The sequence below is a fragment of the Rhinichthys klamathensis genome, unplaced genomic scaffold (assembly GCF_029890125.1).
Source record: "Rhinichthys klamathensis goyatoka isolate OS25496 unplaced genomic scaffold, OSU_Roscu_1.1 h1tg000076l_1, whole genome shotgun sequence".
NCBI lineage: Eukaryota > Metazoa > Chordata > Actinopteri > Cypriniformes > Leuciscidae > Rhinichthys > Rhinichthys klamathensis.
The window spans coordinates 261,285-286,150 of NW_026606618.1; the positions used below are offsets into that span (position 1 = coordinate 261,285).

General features: G+C 39.4%; 1 protein-coding gene across 8 annotated transcripts in view; it reads left to right on the forward strand.

Moving 5' to 3' along the window:
- akap13 (A-kinase anchoring protein 13) overlaps positions 1–24,866 on the forward strand; it is a 106,884-nt gene that overhangs the window by 25,144 nt on the left and 56,874 nt on the right. For 7 of the 8 annotated variants that reach the window (XM_056250791.1, XM_056250793.1, XM_056250792.1 and 4 more), the window contains exons 3-8: positions 7,952–8,105; positions 11,048–11,356; positions 16,188–16,371; positions 20,778–21,042; positions 21,366–23,694; positions 24,772–24,845. In XM_056250791.1, the coding sequence (XP_056106766.1) occupies positions 7,952–8,105; positions 11,048–11,356; positions 16,188–16,371; positions 20,778–21,042; positions 21,366–23,694; positions 24,772–24,845 (3,315 nt within the window). The remainder of the gene's footprint in view (positions 1–7,951; positions 8,106–11,047; positions 11,357–16,187; positions 16,372–20,777; positions 21,043–21,365; positions 23,695–24,771; positions 24,846–24,866) is intronic. The other variant, XM_056250795.1, reaches the window with a different exon arrangement.

Genomic DNA, 24,866 nt, shown 5'->3' on the forward strand with positions numbered 1-24,866 from the left:
AATATCTGAACTCTACTCTTATATCTCATGTGAGACAAACCCGCCTCGCCTCACTCAATCATTTAATTTGCTCTGGGTGAATATTCCTTGTGTTACAGGGCTTGAATTTCTGTTTGGAATTGCCCATATTGTGCATAATTTGACTCATTCCTGCAGATTTTGTGCTCACAACCAAGTGCGGGCACATAAAGCCGCCTCTCAGTACTAAACTGAGTTATTCTTCTTATTGCACTAAACAGTCAAATACACACAAAATAATGTCAAAATACTGGTCTTGGCGATTATTCACTTAAATAGTCAGTTGTGTATTAAGGGGAACGTAAAAAGTTGAGAAAGAAAAAGCATATGTAACAGTATAATGGATCCGTGCGTCAGATTTTAAAGTGACAGCAGCCTAATATACCTGCTGCCAAATTAAGATAAAATAAAAAATATAAAATTTAGTGAAAATGTTAGTGATGAGTGGCTAGCAGTGTTGTGTGTAACGCGTTACAAAGTAAATTATTGTATTGTATACAAAGTGACGCGTTACAGTAACGTAACTACTTTTTCGGGTAAAAAGTAGTGTAACACGCTACTACTGAAAATTTGGTAACGAAACGTAGTTCCTTTTTCAATTCGGCGCAACGTTACTTTATCATTTGATAGATTTGACAGCGATCGCCATCTCTGTAGTGAACGCCCCAGAGAGAAATGCACATAATGGATTACATAATCAGAGAGTAGCCTATTTCTTTTCGTTTTGAATTGTTTCGTTTAAAGACATTTCAAGCTTAAATTCTATACGTTGAGTTTGGTTAATTTATGATGAGATGCTCCAGTTCACGTGCAATGCAAGTGACCACGCCGGCGCTTCCATGATTATATTGTCTCCTATATTTGCTTCTTACTTATTAAATTCAGGCATTTGGTTGATAAAAATTGATTAAAATTAAGATACAATTTATACAAAACGAAATTCGCTTTAAAGAAAGGCTTTCTTCAAAACAAAACTTAATGAAGTGGTCAAAATCATGTCTGATTGACTCAATGTCTCCCGATATATTGCGCATCCATCTTACTCGCGCTGTTCACTTTTCATAATCAGCATAGATGGAAAAAAAATAACATTATAATATTTTAACAAATATGAAACTAAATGCGCTTATTTAATGGGTACAACACGTAGGCTATAGTAGGCCTACAGACTCTCTATTTGTATATTGCTGCACATTCATTTAATTCTGAATTTTGCACACATAAGTTGAAAGGCATTTGTTTACGTGCATAGTAAAACATATCTGCAACATTTATCAAGTTCACGGATAATTGTGCGTGCATTTATTAATCATTATGATACTAAAATAATAATAAAGTCTATACTATGTACACAAAATCAGATGAGCCCAGAATATGAACGCAATGTGTTTACTTACACGTTAAGCATTTTCCTCCCATAGAAAACCATTATAAGAACGCTTAATTTGGCTTAATGCAGATTAGAATGTCCCCATATTATGTCTTAATAACAAGATAAGTTTTCTTTTTTTTTCTTCACCATGCGGTTCAGGACTTCCATAGAATACAGCCTGAATATAATTACTTCCAGAAATGATTTTTGGGGGTGCTAACGGGGTGCTTTGGTCTTTCTTGGGGGCTTTCTTTCTAGCCCCTCCCTAGCGCCGCCCATGCATATGCCTATCCATTAACCGGCATTTCTTCATAAATATTAAAATTTTTGATAAATGCATTATGCATTTATGGCATTATACAGGTCCTTCTCAAAAAATTAGCATATTGTGATAAAGTTCATTATTTTCCATAATGTAATGATAAAAATTAAACTTTCATATATTTTAGATTCATTGCACACCAACTGAAATATTTCAGGTCTTTTATTGTTTTAATACTGATGATTTTGGCATACAGCTCATGAAAACCCAAAATTCCTGTCTCAAAAAATGAGCATATCATGAAAAGGGTCTCTAAACAAGCTATTAACCTAATCATCTGAATCAACTAATTAACTCTAAACACCTGCAAAAGATTCCTGAGGCTTTTAAAAACTCCCAGCCTGTTTCATTACTCAAAACCGCAATCATGGGTAAAACTGCCGACCTGACTGCTGTCCAGAAGGCCATCATTGACACCCTCAAGCAAGAGGGTAAGACAGAAAGAAATTTCTGAACAAATAGGCTGTTCCCAGAGTGCCTCAGTGGGAAGTCTGTGGGAAGGAAAAAGTGTGGCAAAAAACGCTGCACAATGAGAAGAGGTGACCGGACCCTGAGGAAGATTGTGGAGAAGGACCGATTCCAGACCTTGGGGGACCTGCGGAAGCAGTGGACTGAGTCTGGAGTAGAAACATCCAGAGCCACCGCGCACAGGCGTGTGCAGGAAATGGGCTACAGGTGCCGCATTCCCCAGGTCAAGCCACTTTTGAACCAGAAACAGCGGCAGAAGCGCCTGACCTGGGCTACAGAGAAGCAGCACTGGACTGTTGCTCAGTTTTGCATGTCATTCGGAAATCAAGGTGCCAGAGTCTGGAGGAAGACTGGGGAGAAGGAAATGCCAAAATGCCTGAAGTCCAGTGTCAAGTACCCACAGTCAGTGATGGTCTGGGGTGCCATGTCAGCTGCTGGTGTTGGTGCACTGTGTTTTATCAAGGGCAGGGTCAATGCAGCTAGCTATCAGAAGATTTTGGAGCACTTCATGCTTCCATCTGCTGAAAAGCTTTATGAAGATGAAGATTTCATTTTTCAGCACGACCTGGCACCTGCTCACAGTGCCAAAACCACTGGTAAATGGTTTACTGACCATAGTATTACTGTGCTCAATTGGCCTGCCAGCTCTCCTGACCTGAACCCCATAGAGAATCTGTGGGATATTGTGAAGAGAAAGTTGAGAGACGCAAGACCCAACACTCTGGATGAGCGTAAGGCCGCTATCGAAGCATCCTGGGCCTCCATAACACCTCAGCAGTGCCACAGGCTGATTGCCTCCATGCCACGCCACATTGAAGCAGTCATTTCTGCAAAAGGATTCCCGACCAAGTATTGACTATTGAGTGCATAACTGAACATAATTATTTGAAGGTTGACTCTTTTTTTTTTTGTATTAAAAACACTTCTTTTATTGGTCGGATGAAATATGCTAATTTTTTGAGACAGGAATTTTGGGTTTTCATGAGCTGTATGCCAAAATCATCAGTATTAAAACAATAAAAGACCTGAAATATTTCAGTTGGTGTGCAATAAATCTAAAATATATGAAAGTTTAATTTTTATCATTACATTATGGAAAATAATGAACTTTATCACAATATGCTAATTTTTTGAGAAGGACCTGTATATGGCATTATGCATTGTAGAACTTTATGTAGGCCTACACATTTAGGAACAGATACTGGATTCTGCCCAAAATCAAGCAACATAAAAGTAACGTAAAAGTAACGAGTAACGTAAAAAGTTACTTTCTATATGGGGTAACTAAGTAAAGTAACGGATTACTTTTTTAAAGAAGTAACGAGTAACGAGTTACACTACTTTTTAAAAGTAACTTCCCCAACACTGGTGGCTAGTAACTTTGAAAACCACTTGTCACAGTGGCTGATGAGAATTAGTTTTAATGTTAAGCCCTGATTATGAAAAATTCTTATTACAGCATCTACTGTAATTCTTTCGGGGCATATTGGCAAGTCCAATGGTTTACTCCGGTTAAAGCTATACTCCTCATTTTGTAGCAATTTCTTTCTGGAAAGTTTCTGAGTTGTAGCTACATGACTTGGCTACAAAAACAAAAGCTTGATTAATTTTCAAGATGATGATTTGTATTGGCAAGTTTTTAAGTTATATCTACTTGACGGCTTTAAAGACAAACAAAAGCTAGATTAATTTTCAAGTTAATTTTTATTGGTAAGTTTCTAAGTTTTAGCTACATGACAACTACCGAACAAACAAAAGCTAGCCTTATTTTATAGCAATTTTCTTTAGAAACATTCTAAGTTTTCGATGTGTCTTGAAGGTCAGAGCTTTTTGATTTTAAGTTAGCAGATGTAGGGGACTTCTAGTTTCATGGCGTGGAAGGAGCGTTCTCTGTTCAACATATGACCCAGGCTAATTTGCTCTCCTTAATTATAAACAGAGGAATGGTGGTTTTGGGTTTCCAAAGAAGCAAAGACATGTCATGAAACGTAAGCTGCACTTTGAAGTTTGCTTTTGCACTAAGTCTTGGTCTAAACTTGTTCTGCTAAATTTGAGCTAAATGCAAGTAGCTAAAAGATACACGGTGGTCTCTCACTCCCACAGCTCTCTCAGAAGAAGCAGCTTACCAAGTGTTGTTTTAAGCACAGGGCGAAAAGGCCAGGCACTCCTCCTTTGGCACATTGACTTGCAAGATCCTGAAATAGACCAACGAACAACCGAAGTATCAAAAGTACTTTGAGAACCCCCATGAGCCCGCTTCAGGTGCCAGAAATGCTTCCTGAAACGACTGATCCGATATTCAGCTCAGCCAAAAGATGCTGAGGAAGATAAATTGGATTCTGGGTAATTTTGATGTTTTGCTTAGGAAATCTACCAAGGATTAACACGCTTCAGACTTAAAATATCTCCAGGGCTGCATGCAGCATTAATGATTTGAAGCAAGGATTTAAAAAAAAACAACCATGAATCTCTAAAACCAGAATTCTGTGTTTGTGTACTTGTTAAGTGATCAAGTAAACACAAAGATAAAGGATCACACAAAGACCGGTATCATCAAATCTGAATCTCCATGTCTTATGGACACGGTTGACACAGTCACCAGGGTGGTCTTTGTTTCATTTGTTTATGCTCTCGCCTTTGGCACTTTTCCTGGTCCAGCACCTGCTATCCATATTGGGCCGCCATGGTCTAAAAGTGGCCTGTGACTGACTTGTACATGTAAGCATTAAAAATAAAAGATATTTACAACCAAAGAATGTTTCTGGTTTCTAATATGTAGATAGCTTCCATCAGTAACATATTTCTAGAACACCATGTATGCGTCATAAACAAAGTGCGGTCAGATTCCTACACCTTATACGTGTCGCTCAGATCAAAGGGTCACCATAACTGCTTCTCATGCAAGTCAGTCATATGACCTGGCCATAAAAAGCCCTTCCCACACCCTGGAATTCAACCAATAGGGATGCAAGTTTGGTTGCACTGATTCAAAAGTTATTGTGATGTAATTTGTGGTCTTAATGTTCAGCCTTGTTTTACATCTTCACCTGCTTCTCTAGTTGTTACCACAGCATCAGTAATAGGACATGAGGTGTGTATAAACAAGTTTGGAACTTTGTTAACGTTAGTCAATATGAATAATATTAATTATAATAATTGCTTACCACAACAAATCCAAAACTAAAATTCTTTGTGTACTTTTTAACTATAGACATATCAGCTGCGATTTTGCAGACTCTTCTCCAGACTTAGAATGCATAGGAGTTAATCTCACAAAAAGGATTCAGCCGTGTCTCCGATTTACTCCATGGCGGTGATCATCGTCGGCCAAAAAAAGCAGCTGACTGGCATTTGGCAAGGGCACCATGTGGCTTTTGCAGCCTGGCCAATGAAAACATCTTTCGCTAGGATGTCCCGCTGCTTGCGTCACGCTCTAAAGGTTCTGTGTGTCAGACAAAACTTTGTGGCCTAGCATAGTAGCTAACATTAGGTAAATGCAGTGTGGGAAGGCTAGCTTGTGACTTTGGTTTTAGATTGTGTAAACAGTCATTCTGCTTTGACAGACCTGTCAAACTCATCATCATCTCTCTCTCTCTCTCTCTCTCTCTCTCTCTCTCTCTCTCTCTCTCTCTCTCTCTCTCTCTCTCTCTCTCTCTCTCTCTCTCTCTCTCTCTCTCTCTCTCTCTCTCTCTCTCTCTCTCTCTCTCTCTCTCTCTCTCTCTCTCTCTCTCTCTCTCTCTCTCTCTCTCTCTCTCTCTCTCTCTCTCTCTCTCTCTCTCTCTCTCTCTCTGTAGACTTTCTTGTTTTCATGCCTTGCAATTTGTTGCTGATATCAAGTGTCAGGTGGCTGTATTATGAACTACTTAAGCTAAATCTGGACAGCTAAATCTCTAGACACACATTTATCAAAAGTGCGTACACCAAATTTCCAGCGTACACCTGGCGTACACCCAAAACCACGGTGACTTTGAGATTTATCAATATGGACGTTGGCGTACGGTACGCTCAAATCCTACGCCAGCTCAGGAGGTGGTGTACGCACGTTTTGAGTTAGTGCGGAAATGCGCAGAAAAACAATTCCTAACACCACAAAACGCACTGACAAACTAAAAGATGTGATATATTATGACCAACAACAACAAAATTATAAACTTCAGTGTTTATTTTTGTGCAACATGGACTTCAATGTTTAATTTGTGTGACTTTATCAAACCATTTGATTTGTAGCCATATGTATTCCTTCAGTTGCGAGCCTGTGCGCTTTACCCTGACGTTTCAGGGTTTGGCCCGGCAGGTGCGCACGGACTGGGTTTGGTAATGAAAGGCTTTCAATGACCAAAAAATAATTCAGACTTGACAAAATAATAAATACATTCTTCTTCTTTTAAATAATAATAATAATAATACAAATAATAATAACGACGTTCTTCTTCTAAATAACAATAAGCGTCATTAATAATAAAAATCATAATAATAAGAAGAATATTACAAATTGTCATGCAATTATTAATGTGAATGAATGGTACTCCACATTACATCATCATCATCACTATTGTACACCCCAATACATGTGACGTGATTCGAAATTGAATGCTAATTGTTTCAAAAGACGTGCTGTAAAATAATGCATTGTGATAGGTCATTTCGGCTCCACGTCAGAGAAGTTTCTCTTCTGTGCCGTCTTCCGTGTGTACATGGCGTAAAATGAGGGCGTGGGGGAAGCGGAGACTTGAATATATAGGGGCGTGTTATTCTAATGACGATCGTTTTCAGCCGCGGGATTTATCAAGGGCAGGTATTGCGTACACCTGGATTTCAAAGGTACGCACAGCTTCATAAATCAGGCGGTGAGAGGAGTGCAAGCATAATCTTACGCCAATATATACGCCCGTTTCTACGCAAGAATGATAAATGAGGGCCACTGGGAGTAAAATTCCAGCCCAAATGAACAATTTGGTCCTTTTTCCCGCTCTTTTGTCTGTTTCTTTATTTTTACTTTTGTTTTGTGGCCATGCACCACAATTTACTATTTTATGAAATTATTTTGCAACGTAACATTTATATAATTTTATATTATTTGTAAATAAATAATGAACATTCTGGCAAAAACTAAAATTAAATAAATGGCTGCATTTAAGTGATTTTAGAAGTTTTGTTTAATTTTGTGTTTAGTTTTGGTTCATGCACCTTCCAGCCAAAAACGAGATTTAATAACATGACCTACTATCTATGCGGGGCAAATATAGCTATTGAAAGAACTTGAAAAGGTTGTCAATACCATATATTAGACGTGACATTTAAAATATCTAAAGAGAAAATAGGTGTCTTACACACACACCCACAACGCATGCTGAACTTTTAACAGTAAAGCTATAATTATGAGGGTGGGGAAAGGCTGATGACTGTTTTTTTCCCCCAAGCATTTGTTGATATGTATATAGGCTGCCGCTCTGCCCCTCTCACTTTGTAATGAAACGCGTCTCTCTTAATGGACAGGTGTTGATTCTTCCCTGTTGTTTGAGGATCCTCTAATGATGATTTATAGGAGTCGATGCAATGTGTTATGTAATTTTCTGCACCCACAGGTGATTAAACACTCAGCACTGCTTTAGTCTTTTGAGAGAACATGAGGAGAACTTGCATTTTAGTCTTTGATTGTCAATTTAAAATGCACTTTTGTCTTTGAAACAATTGGATTGTTTTTCGGCCTAATAGTTACTGATAGGGCTAAATTCCTTTCAATATTTAAGTAAGTTTTCTCTCTTATTCAGGGCGAGTGTCTGTTGACTGTCCAGCTCTGTGAGGAAGAGTGTGTCGAGGATGAAGATGATGTAGAGTTTTACCTGCTATTTGCCGGCACCACCCAGAGGCATATCTCCAGCACTTCAAAAATCAGCCATGTCACGCTGCAAGCCGTGTGCCCAGGTTAGTGTTCACAACACCAACGCTCACAAAACACATTCCACTCAAACACAAAGCACGTTCACTCCGTGTCTACATACAATATTTTATCAATGCTTAATAATTGTTAGCTTCTTCCCGGAACCAGACGGCCATTACCTGCTGAGATTGACTAATTTACATTCCAGTCATGCCAGACCTGGTCCAGGCTTTGCTGGGCACGTTGTTGCCTTGTCCAATTATTCAACCTTTAAAATTGTCCCAGTTACCACAGGGCGACCTGCAGTGAGCACATGCTTAAGCTGATCTAAATATCCCAGTGCTGCTTCTGAAGATTCATGTAGTGTGTATATAAACAAGTAGTAGCTATTAATGAGCTGACACATTCTTGCTTAATGTACTGTAGAAATATGTCGAAAGAGGTGGAAGAAAATATAACAAGGATCTATTAACATATACAATTTTATTTTTTATTGGTGCGAAAATAGAGATACATTTGATGGAGGGAACTGCTAAACAGAACTGGAATTATTGGATTGAGTATGTAACAGATATTTATAGTTTACCAAATATTGGCTGCATCCAAAATCACATACTCTCATGAAAGCAGTAGGCACTTCTTTCGAATAAATAATTACTTTGCGACAGTTAAAATGTACGATCTATATAGTGTAAATGTGTAGAGTATGATTGCAATCCGAACAGACCTCATTCATCATGTTGTCATTGTCATGTGACCTACCAGCGTCAGTTGCGTCACTTCACTGTCATTCACAAATCATCTCCAGTGGCCTCATGGGATTAGCCTGGGTTTCCCCATGCTGCCTTTGCGCAGAGCGATTTTTATTCACGCTGCTAGGCAGCCTGGATACCATGGACCAGATTTTCGCCTCAGTGAGTGGACCAATCACAGAACGGGGAGGGAGCAGCAAGACGATGACGACGTCTATGCGACACACCGAAGCAGTTTGTTTATACCTATGGATCAAACATGGCAGCAGACGCGAAATTACCTTTCGATACAGCCTTAGATACATATGCCATCGTGTACACATAAATCTCTGACCCATCGCCTTCTTCCTCATCTAATTTCTGTCGCTCTACATACATCATCTGGTATAATTGAAACGATTGGCTATGAGCTACGTACAGGTGCATTTGATAGACATTTGTAGCACCCAATAAACGGCTCTGGGCATTCGTAAACCACGCCTCAAATACGAGAAAATTAACATCTGGATCTCAATCTCAATGAGACGTGGTCTGACGTTAGCCAGGCTATCATGGGATAGTAAAATGCCCACTGTATGCGCACTTTAGAATCTCGCTGGAAGTAATAGGTCATCTGGGCACTTTTTGCCTTATGTTTTATGAATATGGCCTGAATAATTCAGACATGGAACTCTTTTTCACCCTCTTTGTAGTGTATGTATATTTTTGTTTGTCCTTTTTTTTATTTTTTTTATGAAAAATAAGAAATTAGGGATGCTGGTCATATGTAGGAACCAGTAAGCATCTTTCTAGCAACCACCCACCACAACCATCCATTAATAGGCACAATCCTTTATTGTAATTAACTGATGACTGAATTATCTTGTAAGCAATAACTTTGAGACATTTTTACTTTTCGAGGAACTGGTTGCATTGCGATCTTATCTCATTGTTAAAAGAAATAAAAACACAATAGCCCTCCATATGTAATTTAGCCAGGATTCAAAGTCAAAAGGGAATGCATTTCAACTCCCAAGTTTTCGCGGCTCCCAAGTAGTTCCACAGAGGGTCGCAGCAGATATAGTGTCATGGAATCCAGCGCAGACGTTTGGCACCAGTTTTGTAATCATTACTCCGTCTGAGCACTTGAAAGCTTTTCAGCAATGCATTAAGAGTGCATGAAGAATGGCCCTACTATCGTCCGCCTCAGGTGCACTGCAGTTGGTCTGCCAGGATACACTTTCAACCCTCTCTCTCTGCTGGAGGTCCATACATATTGGTTGATTCCAAACATTCGACTAAGAGGTCTTTATCGGCAAAAATGGCTCAAATGCTTTGAACCCAGATGGATGTCCCACTGAGATGTTTTGGTCAAACAAATGTGGTGCTGGTGAGTGTGAACAGGGTTTTTTGGCAGTGACAGAAATGTCGCTCGCACATAAACACTGCCCTTGCGATGTGTGTTGTTACAGTGACATCTCATAACTGTCGTGAAACAAGACAGGCCTCCTGGCAGCCCTCATAGTGAAGTTTTAATTGTTTATGAATGTTGCTTTTATAGTATGTCACCTCTGACTCTGTCTGTTTCCCTCTTGGAAATGGAAATGAGTAGTTAATGCAGGAACATTTCTCAGTAATTATATCCATCTCCGCTCAACCATAGGCACTTGGTCTCCTTTTCGTCTGTTGATATGTGGCTGCCAAAATATTAAGCAAGATCTTTTTTTTTTAAATCAGTCTGAAGATGATTTACAGGAGACCTCCCTGTCTGATACAAGATAAATGGCTGTTTGAATTTTGTCAGGAGTTAGTTTAGTCATAATTGATTTATTGTTGACAAAGTCATGGAGATGTTAGTGGGTGGTATAAATATTTTTCATAGTCTATAAACTGCACCAAAAATATTTTAACTGGAATTTAAATTTTCATACATTTTAAAAGTGCGTCATAGTTTGAGTTGTGGCCTAGCAGTGTCATTGAGTCATAGTGGTCGTTCTCATAAGTTCAAATCCGGCTTGCATTGCTCCCTAATTCTCCATCCATCCATCCCATCACTTCCATCCATCCATCCCATCACTTCCTTCCATCCATCCATCCCATCCCATCCCATCACTTCCATCCATCCATCCCATCATTTCCATCACTTCCAACCATTCATCCATCCATCCCATCACTTCCAACCATGTTTTACTATTAAAATTAAGTTTAACTATTATAATATTTTTCTGTTTAATGTTCGCCTTTTTCTCTCATAGCTCATGATCGCAGCGAAACCGTGCGGGTCACGCTGTGCCAGGCCAGACCTGGGGGCTCAGTGGACCCTGTGGCTGAGGAACGCTTCCAGTTTGTGCAGGACCTCGCCCTGGACATGGCCCAGTTCCTGGTCAACGCGGTTGGAAAGACTGAGGGAGCGTTACTTCTGGACGAGTGTCAGATCCCCCTGAAGGAGTGTGAAAGGTTGGATGATACTCTGGCTCTTGCTCTTAGACATCTGCCTCTACCGGTAGGCTGGAGCGTGCTGGGCACAGACTTGGACACGGGCACTTGCACAGGCTTGGAAATCGGTGAGTAAAACATAGAGAGCTGTCGGCAGCATCCTAACTGTCATGAAACCACTATTGGTCATTGTTTTGGTATGCTCTGCGTAGGTAGCAGCACATGAATGGCATGGAAGACTCGACTCACAATTGATTCCAATAGAGATAGGCATTAGCATGTTTCAAAGCTTATCATTGCTTTTCGACATTGAATGCAATACAATTTTATTTAAAATCCACAATTTTCTCAACTCTTTCGCTGTCCTGGTTTAATTTTCTCACCAAGCTAGTCACATTGCATTCTGGGATCGTCCTCTCTGCATAGGATGCATGCTGCCTTAAGTTATGTCTCAATCAGCGCCCTAGTTCAGTAATTAGGGAACTGATCATTAAATCAGCCATTTTAAGGGCTGTCTCAGTTCCAAAATCCTTCCAGTGCACTGAAACATTCACTCCCTAAAAAGTCCCACAATGCACTGTGAAAATCCGTGTTCCCTTCTGAAACACGAAACACAAATCATGCGAGCCAATTCAATACACATGACATGATATAGAAGTGTCTTGAAAATGACTGCTTATGACTTGAACTGCTTTTGCAACCAGTGAGAGGTTGTAAAATACTTTTTTTTTTTGCAAGAAGGCAGCTAGAATAGTTATTTTTTTCTTTGACATAATTTACATTATTACATAACATGTTGTTAAACTCTGTATAGTGAAGTTACGATGCTTAGACCATTGGGCACTGTGCCTTCATGGAAGGCCTTCAGTACAGCCATTCCAGTTTTATTTATTTTTTTATTTGTATTTTTTTTAAGTTATGGGTTGGTTCAGAATGTTAGTCCATTTTAGCCTTATTTTCCTCCTACTTGTACTCATATCAAGTCAGGAACGCTATGTCAGATAATCTAAAAGCAAACATTCCCGCCCTAATAAAGTGCTCTTTTTGGCACGGAGCATTTACACAGCCTATTAATTCAGGCTGTGGACTCATTTCGGGGCTGACAGAAGATGCATGTGATAAATGGCAGGAACTCTGGTTGTCACTGACTTAGATTTGTGTTTCATGTGGATTTGGCAGAAAAGTTCTTGTTAAATGAGCTTCCTGTGCTCTCTGGTACCCATAGATTTGTGAATGTTATTCGTCCAGGGGATCTGCAAACATCTCAAAGAACTGGCCCATGCTTCCACTGACTTAAAATCAAACTGTTACTAACCTACACACAAGCAAACATTGCGCATCACAGTCTCTGATTATATACACAATGTTCAAAAGTTAGAGATCAGTTGGATTTTTTTTTCTTCTTCAGAATTTCATACTTTTATTCAGATGCAGGGATGCATTAAAATAATGAAGTGACAGTAAACAATTTATAAAAAAAATATTTTAAAAATCTATCAAAAAATATGGAAAAAGTCATTTTTCTTGAGCATAAAATCAGTATAATAGAATGATTTCTGATCATGTGACATTTAAAACTGAAGTAATGGTAAGCAATCACATTAATTAATTACATTTTAAAATGTATTATAACAAAAATGTATACCTTTTTTTTATATATATACTTCACAAAATGATTGCTCTTTTTTTTGCGGCTCCCCCTACAGACTATAAGTAACTTTGCAACAACATGTCAACTAACACTCATTAGAGTATTAGTAGACTTTCTGCTTAATATCTGCTAACACTTTATTTTGATGCTCCCCCTACAAACATTCTACTGACTATAAGTAACTTTGCAACTACGTCAACTTATTCTACTAACCTGAACCTAACAGTCTACAACAGCCTACTATTACTCTGAGAGTTAGTTGACATGCAAAGTTACTTATAGTTAGTCGAATGTCTAAAGTGGACCATCAAAATAAAATGTAACCATGGTTTTTACTATGTTTATGATGAAATAAATGCAGCCTTGGTGAAAGATTTCTTTCAAAAGCTTACCAACCTGAACCTTTTGAGCGGTATGTTTGTGTCACTGGCTGTCAACCATACAGGAACTAAAAGGGGAAATGAAAATAAACTTTCTGTATGATTATGATAATCAACCTGAACCAAGCTAAACAAAAGATTGAAAAGATATCAGACGAATGCTTAAGGCTGATGCAGTCATAAACTATACCAAACGCCTTAGGAAGCCCCTGTTCTCTGTCCAGTCATGGTGGAAGTTTTTGTACATGGCCACGTATTCTTTTTAGCGATGATCCACTGGGGAGAAATATGAGCCTGTGTATATTAAGTGTGCTTGAATGAGTGTGTGAATCCGGCCGATGTGTGACGATACAAACAATTGCACAGCGAGGAATCATTCATCAGGGCAGCTGACGCGACAGCAGATTCCCGGCTCTCATGTGACTCCAGCTTGTCCTCTAAATTAGGCACAGTCTGGTTCCATGTAGGAGGTGTTAGTGTGGGCGTGGTGAGACCTGGACAGTAGGCAGCTGGAGATAAGGGCCAACAAAGGCTAAACAGGCTCTGTTATGTCATAATAAGCACAAGCTTATCTCTTATAAACAGCCTTGGTCTTAAATAACTCATTCAATAAAACATCTGAAAGCTCCAGCACATATTCATGCAAAGTTTACCTCCCTGAGCAAAAAGGGAGAAGACAATAGCAGAGTTTATCTGGTACCTGAGCACATGTTGGCAACATTTTGTATTTCCTGCATATTTAGATTAAGTTGCTGTGGGCATTTAGATTTAGCATTTCCTTTAGATCTTGCTTTCTCAATGGTCATTTATGCCATATTAAACGAATGAATGTTTCAGAAAGAAAAAGAATTCCTGGAGTTGACCTGTCTGTTGAGGGAGACGGCGAGCTGTGTAATGACTCCCCAAGCTCTGGCATTTGTTGCAGCTGGCGCTGGGCACCTGGACCGGCCCTGAAACCAGAGCTACCCGTGGGCATCTTGCCCAGTGCATCAGTGGGCATGTACTGCCAGCAGTCTTCCTTAAGTGAAATTAAGCATGCTATATAAAACATAAAACCCCAGTAAGCTAATAAAGACTGTTTCCACTGTGTAAGATGGCAACTGGGAATTTGCTGGTATTCGGACACGTTGCATGGCACATATTAGATGATATTTATGGAAAATGAGAATTGGATTCTCCCTTAAAAGGATAGTTCACTCAATTCATTGGCATTGTTCATGTTGTTCCAAACCCGCATGACCTTTGTTCTTCTGTTGAACACAATAGAAGATATTCAAGATGCTTTTCTTTTATACAATGAAAGTCAGGGCAAACCAAAGCAACATTGGACTCCGTTGACTTTCATTGTATGTACGAAAAAACACTTTTCAAAATATCACCTTTGGGGTTCCGCAGAAGAAATAAATGCAAACAGGTTTGGAACACCATGAGGGTGCATATATGATGACTGAATTTTGGGTGGGTGGTATACGTTAATATTTTTCAATGGTCATTAGATTTTGACTGGAATTTGAATTCTATATACTTTAACGGTGCTTCATAGTCTCATAGAAAACTGGTTTCAAAGTGCATTTTTTTGAAAATGAGACCATTCTCAAAAACGCGAATTTGTGAAAACGGTGATGTCATGCGCATGCATATGACATGTTTAGTCTGTAGGTGCATAGTGTTTCTTCACAAAGGGACATCGCCAACTACTGGCCTGGCAGCATAATACAGCATTTTTAGTCATTTTGTGGATTTTAGTACATTGTTGTCATGTAAATACTCTGTAAGTACCCCTAGTTGTGACCTAGTGCTCATGCTAGCAACGCAAGGTCTAATCTGACTTGCATCATTTCCTGATTCTCAAAAGAAACCCTACATAAATTAAGCACAAAAACGTTGTCACTGTTTATTTAATGCCAAGAAACATAGCAAGCTTTAAACTTTAGCTTTGTACTTGATTTTTTTTTTAAATTAATATAATTTTTTTGCTTATTTGTTAATTTGTGGAAAAAAAAAAAAGAAAAAAAAATTGAGATCACTGTGTAAGATAGACAAGAGAAATACAATTCATATAGGTCTGGAATGACATGAGGGTGAGTAAATAATTTCTCTTTAAGACGGGGAGGTTAAACTTCTATTGAATTTCATTTTCATTTTCATTTCCAAAAACATGCAGATACCATATATAGTTATGATACTACAGTTGAAAAAAACAAAACACTATGGTAACACTAGTGTTTTGAGGCTTGGGGACGACAATATTAACGTAGCACAAGGATACAAGTTAGTTGACACCAGTATTTTCAAAATAATGTCATGTCCACTCTTGTGTCTCCAATCAGACTGTGAAGTGATCCTGATCTGCTGTTCTTTCCAGTGCCACATTACACTTCACCACAGCTTCTTCTTTTTTGGTGTTCGGGGCTTCAAATTAGTTGTTGGATCCTCAGTGGGCCGATTAAACGAGGGCAGTCTCATTCTCAGCCTCTCATTAACCAGCAAGAACAATCCTTCCTCTGTCTCTGTTATTTCACAGAGAGCCTCATTCAAGCTTCCTGAACTTTTAAAAACAGCACTCTGTAATCTGTCTTTATGATAAACGCCTTCAAATATGATTGCTTATTTCACTCAGGACCCATCTCTGGTGGGTTTTTCTGTCCTTATTGTAAATGATCTATTAAAATGATGTTTGCATAAGTTTGTCAGGAGATTCTGTTGACAGAGGTCGAGGGAATTGTGGGGGTGGGTCTTGTTTGAGGGCTTTGCCAGCTTCTCATTGGTTCTGAAGTTGCAGGGGGTGGGGCTTATAGCTTTGAAGGCCCCATGAGTGTGAGTGTGGCGCTTTCCTGAAGCAGCAATATCAGAAATATGCATTAGATAGTGTGTTGTTTAAAGGACAAGGAAGGAGATTGAGTTGGACTCTGTTTTCCTCTCCTGTAGAACCTGGGCCACAAGACACACTTTTGCACTTTGCCGCGAAGCGCGGACTACGCAAGGTAGCACTCTTTCTCCTCCAGCAACCCGGAGGAAGAGAGGCTCTCCGACTTCCCAACAAACAGGGTCGTACACCGGCCAGGGTCGCACAGAAGAAAGGCCACTCACAGCTCCAGAAACTGCTGACAGAGTAAGTGTGCAAGAAATTTATATCCTTAACCAGTATTTTTAGCTCATTATAACATTTTTGACTTCAAGGCCCCCCTCCATTGTCAAAGACGATATGCGAAGGCTTCCCAAGATATTCCTAATATGTCTGCTATAATGACAGAGCAGCTCATTTTTAAATTTATTATTCACAGGAATGGCAATGTAATAAAATTATTTAAACAATTAAAATAATTAAATTCCATAATCCCAATAACTAAATGTTCCTCATGGTTACTAGAAAAGGTCTTTGTATTTTTTTTTTTTTTTTTTTTTACAAATTAATTTACATGACTTTTGACTGAAGTTTGTAATTACAGGGAATTTTTTTCAATTTATTATTCTACTTGATAAAATATTATAGAGCTTGACAGTATGTATATAATATTGTTAATAATACCCCCCCCCCCCCCCCCCCCCCAAAAAAAAAAGTGTATGTATGAGTATATATATATATATATATATATATATATATATATATATATATATCTCTTTTTACATTTCAATGCTGTTAAATGCAAGCAGCTGAGTTTATCAAACAGAACATAGTGTTTAGTGGATGTTGTGACCTTTGAAATGCCTTAAACAAATACAGCTTTATCGTATTTGTCACTCTCAAATATAAAAAGTTGAGTCGTAAATGTGAAGTTTGTAAGTTGCAAAAATAATTGTTTTTCAAATAGGTGTCCCAAACACACTCCCAATCTTATATTGGTCAGAAAAAAACTGATCCGTTGAGCTGGTTTGGTTTCTCAAACAGACAAAAAGAGCAATGTTGTACAGAGTCTAATAGATTTATATTATTAAAGCAATGACTTTATCATGAAAATGAGGTGATATTTAGTGTTGTGTTCTGAAGAAAGGAGGATGTTGAAATGTGGGAGAGATAAGAGCAAAGCACAAGGACAGGCCATGTGGCTCTGAGCTCTTTGTAAACAATTAAAGCCACATAAGCTTTCTCAATCTTTTTTAAAGCAAGCCTATGCAAACTACAACAGAAACTGGTTTCAAACCAACAAGATCCTGTCTGCAGATGTACTCAGTAAAGTAGCATTACCTGTGTGTGTGTGTGTAACAGAGATGTTTGCTCAGATCAGCTTCCCTCAGCCAGTGCTCTTCACAGTCTATGGCTAGCAAGTGGTGTGATACCGGTTCCTTACAGTATGTTCCCCTACTTGACTTCTGAAATAGGGCACCAAGGCAGTCTAAAGAATAGAGGAGAGACCAGACTCCGAGCTAGCGCTAGCTAGATCTGTGCTCCCTGGATTCAAGAGTCTGTTATAGGAGGCTGTTAAGTGCTCTGGTTTAGTGCCTCATTTAAAGCAAGTGTACTGAACCACAGTGCACCCTTAGACATTGCCTCAAATCTTTCCATCAAAGATCATGGTATTTCGTTGGTAGTTTCTCTAAGCTATTTTGATGTGCTTTTCTCATAGCTTTCTTTGAAGTTTGAATTGTATACTTAATCATGTTATTATATGAATAGAGTAACGTGGGGGAAGATCCCCCCCCCCCCCCCCTTAAAAACAATGGATTTACTTTTTTTTTCTCATTTTGACACTTTTAGATATAGGTTTAGCATGTACAGGATGATGAATCAGACAATGTGTTATTATATGAAATAAATAGAAACATTAGCAAATTTAGTTGTTACAGCACAAATTGTAAAACATTTTAAAGGGGTAAGATGGGGTAACTTACTGGGGTAAAACTTACAACTAAAAAAACTTTAATATTTATATATAAATATAAATAAAGTTTTTAACTTTGTGGAGTAAAATAATTTTTAATTTCGATTAAAAAGATAAAATTAGACACTTGGGGTTATAATATATAATATTATATATTTCGTCTCACCCCAAGTGTCTAATTTGATCTTTTTAATCGAAATTAAAAACTATTTTACTCCGCAAAGCTAAAAACATTAATGTGTCCACAAATTAATTAAAAGACACAACAATGATATTCAACATAATACAATGTCATAGATCACTATTTTTCAGAGGTACAATTATCTTGCCCCGGGGAAATCTTACCCTGTTACCTTAATCTATTTTTATACAAATTGTGATCTTTTAAAGGGGTCATATAATGCTACATGCACTTTTTCAAGTTGATTGTACTGAAATGTGTGTTGGCAGTGCCTGTACACAACCATCATTATAATGATAAAAATCTATCCAGTGTTTTTGTTTTAATCTCCTTATATGTTTTTCCCTGCCTCAAATCGAGCCGTTCGACCGTGTGACGTCACACGGTCGGACGCCCCTCCCACAATTGTTGATTGACAGCAGCGTTTCAACACAGACCCGCCCTGAGCGAGCTGTCATCATAGTCCGTCATTGTTGATACGCTGGAGCAGAATGGCGTCTAAGCGATTGATGTTCTGTTCTTGGCTGTAATAACGAACACAGCAGTCATTTTGATGTTCCTAAATCCGACCCGCTGAAGACACAGTGGCTGAGTTTTGTTTTCGAAGGGAATATTCCCCACGATCAACGTCAATGCTTTCATGTTTTCGCGCGATTGGCGAATCTTTTCTCACCACCAGACTGCTTTATAAACGAGGGCCAGAGTCAGACTCAGTATAAAGCTGGTTTTGCTAAGAAGCTGCTCCTGAAAAAAGAATCGGTAACTATTCATGTCGCTGCTGCACCTCCAGAAGAAGTGATTGTAAAATTGTATTAACCTTTATATTAATCTTTGCAAATCGCTTGCACGCTTCACGATGAATACATTACACTCAGAGTACATTACGGCATGTTTTCTATGTACGACGTTCTCAATATAATTCATAATCCCACGTTTATAATGAACAACGCGTTATGGTTATTGTGTTATTACAAACTGAGTACGTATACATCAGTAAACACATAGCGTTCGTACATCTCATTAAGTTACTCTACCCTGCCAGTACACAAAGATAGATCAAAGTGACATTACGTTAACCAACCATTCGGAAACGTCCTGTTCGAGCCTTAATTGTCGAACTTCTTTGCGGCCGTCATCTTGTTCTGGGTGCGACTCCGGTTCAAATTGATACGGTTGCATAGATGTGTCTTCAGAGACTCCCGCTGCCATTCTTTCTCCAAAATATACCCTCAACTGTTGTCAAGGCAACACTCCACGTGCCTTGAGTCAAAACGCCCGCAGAACAGAGGGGCGGGGTGAGAGAAGCTCATTATCATTTAAAGGCATATGCACTGAAACGGCGTGCTGAAAACAGCTATTTTTGACCAGGTAAAATGAGTGTTTTCTTACAATACTAATGAGAATTTTTAATTAAAGTGTATTATAAACTTTTCATTTAGACCCTAAAGAATCAAATTAACTTGTATGAAAATGGCATTATATGACCCCTTTATAAAACATTGTAGTGTTTATGATTGCACCTTTTAAAGAGTACAAGGTATAATGCATGATCAACTCTCAATTTCATGCGTTATTATATTTTATAAAAGTAAAATAATGTTTGTATAATAGTAAGTATAGTAACTGTGGTAACAGTAGTGTGCAATTGATTATGAAGTGTATAATATGGCATTTTGAAAACTTTAAAATTCATAATATTTTTCATTATGTATCTAAATATTATCTCATGATGTTACCAATTTAACTGAATCGATTAGTCTTTAAATACAACATAATGACTTGATTAGAAGGGAAATAGCACTGATACATGACAATTCATTCAGCTCTCCAGTGCTTAAGTGTTCTGCCTTTCATAGCATCTGCCATTTGGCTAATGCTCAAACTGCCTAAAATATTCCTCTCAGGTCCGCAAGACCTTAAGAGCTTCTCCTTTTCACTCTGCACTCTTTAGTTTCCTGTGAGTGATGTCACAGGGTTGCTATGGGTACCCTTTGGGCCTTAGATACAGAGTAGGTGGAAAAAAAGTTCCTGTTGTTACCCATGTGTCAGGGCCCTGGGGACAATTTGAGCCTCTCGCACGCACAAAAACACTAACAGTTGCACATTTTCTCTTTTGAAAGCTCGTAGCTTTGTGGGTCGTCTTTTCCTTGTCGATAAGAGACTGACAGATATGTAAAGAAGATACGTAAGATTCAGCTGTGTACTCACCTTAAATCTATTTACAGCTTGTTTGACATGTTGAAACTGCCACCAGGAATTAATTGCGCTGTTTTTCCTCTCCCCATGCAAAAAAGAAAAAGCAGTACAGGTTTTTACACTAGTGAGAGTAAGTTTGTTTTTTCAAATCTTTGTCTAAAGAAACAATTAAATTCTTGTTGTCCTAGCTCACTACAGCATTATGACAGATGTAAACCTGTTTCAAGTTCAATGTTTAAATAAGTGATTTTTCACACTTGACATTCTGTGTTCAATGGGTAACCACAATCAGTATTGTGCATTACTTCCCATCCTCTGTAGGTGTGCTGGGTGTGGCCTTGCTGATTCGATGCCTCGAGACTGGGTGTTCTCAAAGTTTGCTATGTTTGTGTTGGGCAGGGTTGACATCTTGCCTGAGTTGGAGACAAAAACATCCAAGTGGTGTTACCCAGAAGGCAGAGTTCTGCAACACCACCCCAAGCTAAACACTTACACCCTGACGCTGGATGATGTGCCAGGGCGTCTGCCACCTAGCCTTCAATGCGATGTGGAGGAACTCCAACGCCTTATTCAGTCACATCAGAAGGTGAGTCAGTGATTTGAGAGTCCGTCGTGGCAGTAGGTGTGTCTTATTTCCTTGCTCTGCGACTTTTAAGATCACAGTGATATTTCCAGCTGGGTACGATCAGCAGGGTTTGTTTGCTTTTGTGCTAAAACTCTGCAGGAGGTAGCTATCTGTGACTAAAGGAAGTGACTAAATGCAGATCACAGACTAAACCGTCTCTCTCGCTCTCTGTGCACGCACCCTAGCTCGCTTTCTCTGGATCAATGTTTAATGTCAGTTTTAATGAGGACTGTATAAGACGTTCTGCTTTATTTAATAGCTATTTTTGAACTTTGTTTATTCAGGAAGATCCTCTGACTCAGCGTAAGCCAGCACTGCTGATTCTTAACAGAGACTCAAGTGATAGCACAGAGACCGCTGACTCACTGGAGTCTAAGCATCAGGAACCCAACTCTGGACAAGAAGAAACCTGCCAATCACTTTTGAACAGCTCTGCCATTGAGGATGGATTGTTTCTTCATCAAAATGGCATAGGAGATCATGTCCAATCGCAGGACTTGGAGGTGGAGCCTGAACTGCCAGCTGTAGGGGATACTGGGAAGGCTTCAGATAAGGCTGACTGTTCGCAGCGGCGGGTAGAAAGCGGTTCTGTGACTTTCAGTGCCCCTTCCTGTGGAAATCAGCGGGAGGAAGCTGATATAGAGCTCTGCGTAATCAGTGCCAAGCAGGGGGCTGCTTCACAGCCTGATAAAGGGAACCAAGAAGAACAGGAGATTTGCCAGAGGAGTTCAGAGACTGAAACGGACTATAACGCTCAATCTGGCAACCTTGAGTCCCAAGTCATGGGCCACGCACAATCTCAGGGTCTCCTCCCCACGGAAACTAGTCAGCCTTTACAAAGAGAGGAGGAGAGTGAGGGGAGTACAGATCTTAGTTGGAGAGGGGACTTACCAGAGGAAAGGGAAGGGGAGACGAGTAGCAGCCAGGAAATAGGCTTAAACTCTTCAGCACTTTCTTCCCGTGATCCAGAGGAAAGCGGTCATCGCGACGACGAGATTGAATCCAAGCTGCCTACAGAATGCTCAATGAGAACAGATGAAGCTAAACTGGCTTTAATCCAGGTAAATTCAGAGGTTACCTCGTCTGTACGAAACGATGAAACTGTTATTTCTGATGGTGTTGACAAGCCACATGGTATCCTAGAGACAGAGACAGGAAATCTCAGCGAACACACCAAAGGCAACACTGAGTCAGTTTCTGGTTTGGTTGCGGATGACGTTAGCATAAAGCAGAACTCTGTATTTAGCATTTTAGAGGGAGATTTGGTATCGGTAAGTCTTCGGCCAAACATGGCACCAGGACCGGTGCATAAAGTTCGACGAGGACTATCGCCCGTTCCTGAGACTTCCTCCTATGAAGGTCCAGCTGTGGATCCCTTGTCTGAGACTACAGAAAGTTTCCAACAGCCACCTCAAGTCATACAATCTTCAGAAAATGCATCAGACTGTCAGGAGATTTTGCTAAATGACTCAGCTTCTGACATTAATGCAATAGCAGGGGTTTCCGTTGGCATCACTGCGGAGGTTTCATCTTGCCAGATTGAAGGGTCTCTACCTGATGGAAGCAAAGAGGAGGTAACCCCTAATAAGACTATACTAGACCCTAAAGAGCTCATTGGAGATCCGGAATCAATTGAGGACATTGTTGTCTCAAAGTCAGATGACAAATCAAAACCTTCTGATGAACCTTCTCTGCCAGTTGATTCCGAAGTCTTTATTGGAAGTGATTTACAACAGGATGCGTCTACAATAGTGTCTTCTGAACATTCTGGAAGTGATATAATTGTAGGAACACTGTTCGGAGAACAGGCATCTGAAACATTTGTTCAGCCAAACTCTATGTCCAAACTGGTAGAGCAAATTCCTGAGGAATATTCTGCACTTGCCATAAAAGAAAATCAAATTTGTGAGCCAGGGGAACCATTGGTTCTAGCGCCCGCTTTGCAAGGGGAACCAGGATTTAAGGAGGAACCTCTACAGGAAAGGGAAATTGACTTCATTTCACAGGAAACACTCAGCGATCTCTCTGATCTATCGGAAATCACACACAATGATTGTGCTGAATCCAAAGCACAGTTCCAGGTCCCAGAATCCTCCAAGGAGTGTGCGTACACACCATCAGAACCTACTGTTGATTGTGTGAATGGCCTAGAACCGTCTTGTGCCTCCCTCCTAACAGAAAGCAAAGACAGCAGATCTTCTGAGAGCCCCTTCGCTGATGGAGAAAAGATCTCTGCTGTAATTCCCGATGGGGATGAATGTGTTGACATGACTACAGAAATGAGTGAGACTACTGTATCTGGGGACAGCCCATCCTCTCCCATGGACACCACTAGTGGTTCTGCTCTGGAGAGCTCCTCTATGTCTGACCCACTCAATGCCTCATCCTCAACAGCTGAGCTTACTTCCCCTTTGGATATTAATAGTGGATTGCACCAGGATTTGGAACACACTTCCCCAGTGGATTTAGACAATGATTTGTCTGAGGAACTGCAGCATTCAGACACACCTGACAGCCTGAATGGATTACATCAAGATACTCTTGATAGTTTGATAAAGCACACTGAAACCCTTCCGCAGCATGCTGAGGAACTGCATGTGGAACAAATGACAGGTAATGCATTTTTATGTTTCACTCTGCTGATGCTGGTATAGATTGTCTTTATTTTAGGGTGTCTGATGCTATTAACTCTATCTATGTTTTAACAACATCCTATGTAACGGTTGTTTGGATTGTTCTGGAATTTCTTGCTGCTGCTAAATGAAGTTTGTTTTTCATGCCATTCTAATCAAATTGTTCACAGCTAAAGCTAGTTTAGCTCATTTGTGCTATTTTGAAGCTTATTAGTTTTAGCTTCACTGTATTCCATCATACTTTTGTGTGTGCGTGTGAATACAATGGTGTTTGCCTTACAGATTATTTTGTATTATGTGTATGTATATGGTTTTGATCTATCAGTGGATTAGGTTTCCATCCGGAAGGGAAAACCCTTCCTTGTCATTCAGGTAAGCGTGTTAATAGGGAGTGTTTGCAAACAACAATGTGTATTTGCAGCACAATGTATCCTGGCAACCTGGTGATGTCATATGTCTCACATCATAGAATGAAAACAGTTGAAAGATTGTCTTGTGAACTTTTTTTTCACAAAGTGGACGCCCAGCTCTTTTCCACATAGATGAGAATTCAGCATTGTTCTACTAATAGCTCCTTACACGGTGTTATTTATATCACACTCATGGAGCTGCTGATCTCAGTTGTAAAGGAGGAATAAGTCACTTCCTTTTATCAAATGCTATATTGCTGTAATAATGTATCTGAGTGGTCAGTTTAATGGTCTTATCATGATTTGTTCATTTCCAAGTAAACAAATAAACCTACCTACGCAACTGAAATGTTCAGTCCTCTGACATGAATCAGCAGCTGAGTTAATGAATGACTTATTGATTTTTGGAAGTTTCAGTTAAAAGTCACGTATGTGAATTTCCCTGAAACTGTGGGTCTTATTCAAATGAAACATTTTGTTGTTTATACATGAAAAACTAGCCCAATCATCTACAGCAAGTTTCTTAAAATGGCAACTCAATCACTTTTAAAACTGAAAATACAAGTTCTTCATCCTTCTCTCAGTTCCATATTATTATTATTATTATTATTATTATTAATGTCTTTTGCCTTGATTCTGCCTCACAGATGACGGCACTTTAGCAGAGGATGCGGTGGACGGACACCAAGACTCCTTAGCAGACATAGCGAATTCCGAAGTGGTGAGTATTCTTTGGCTATAA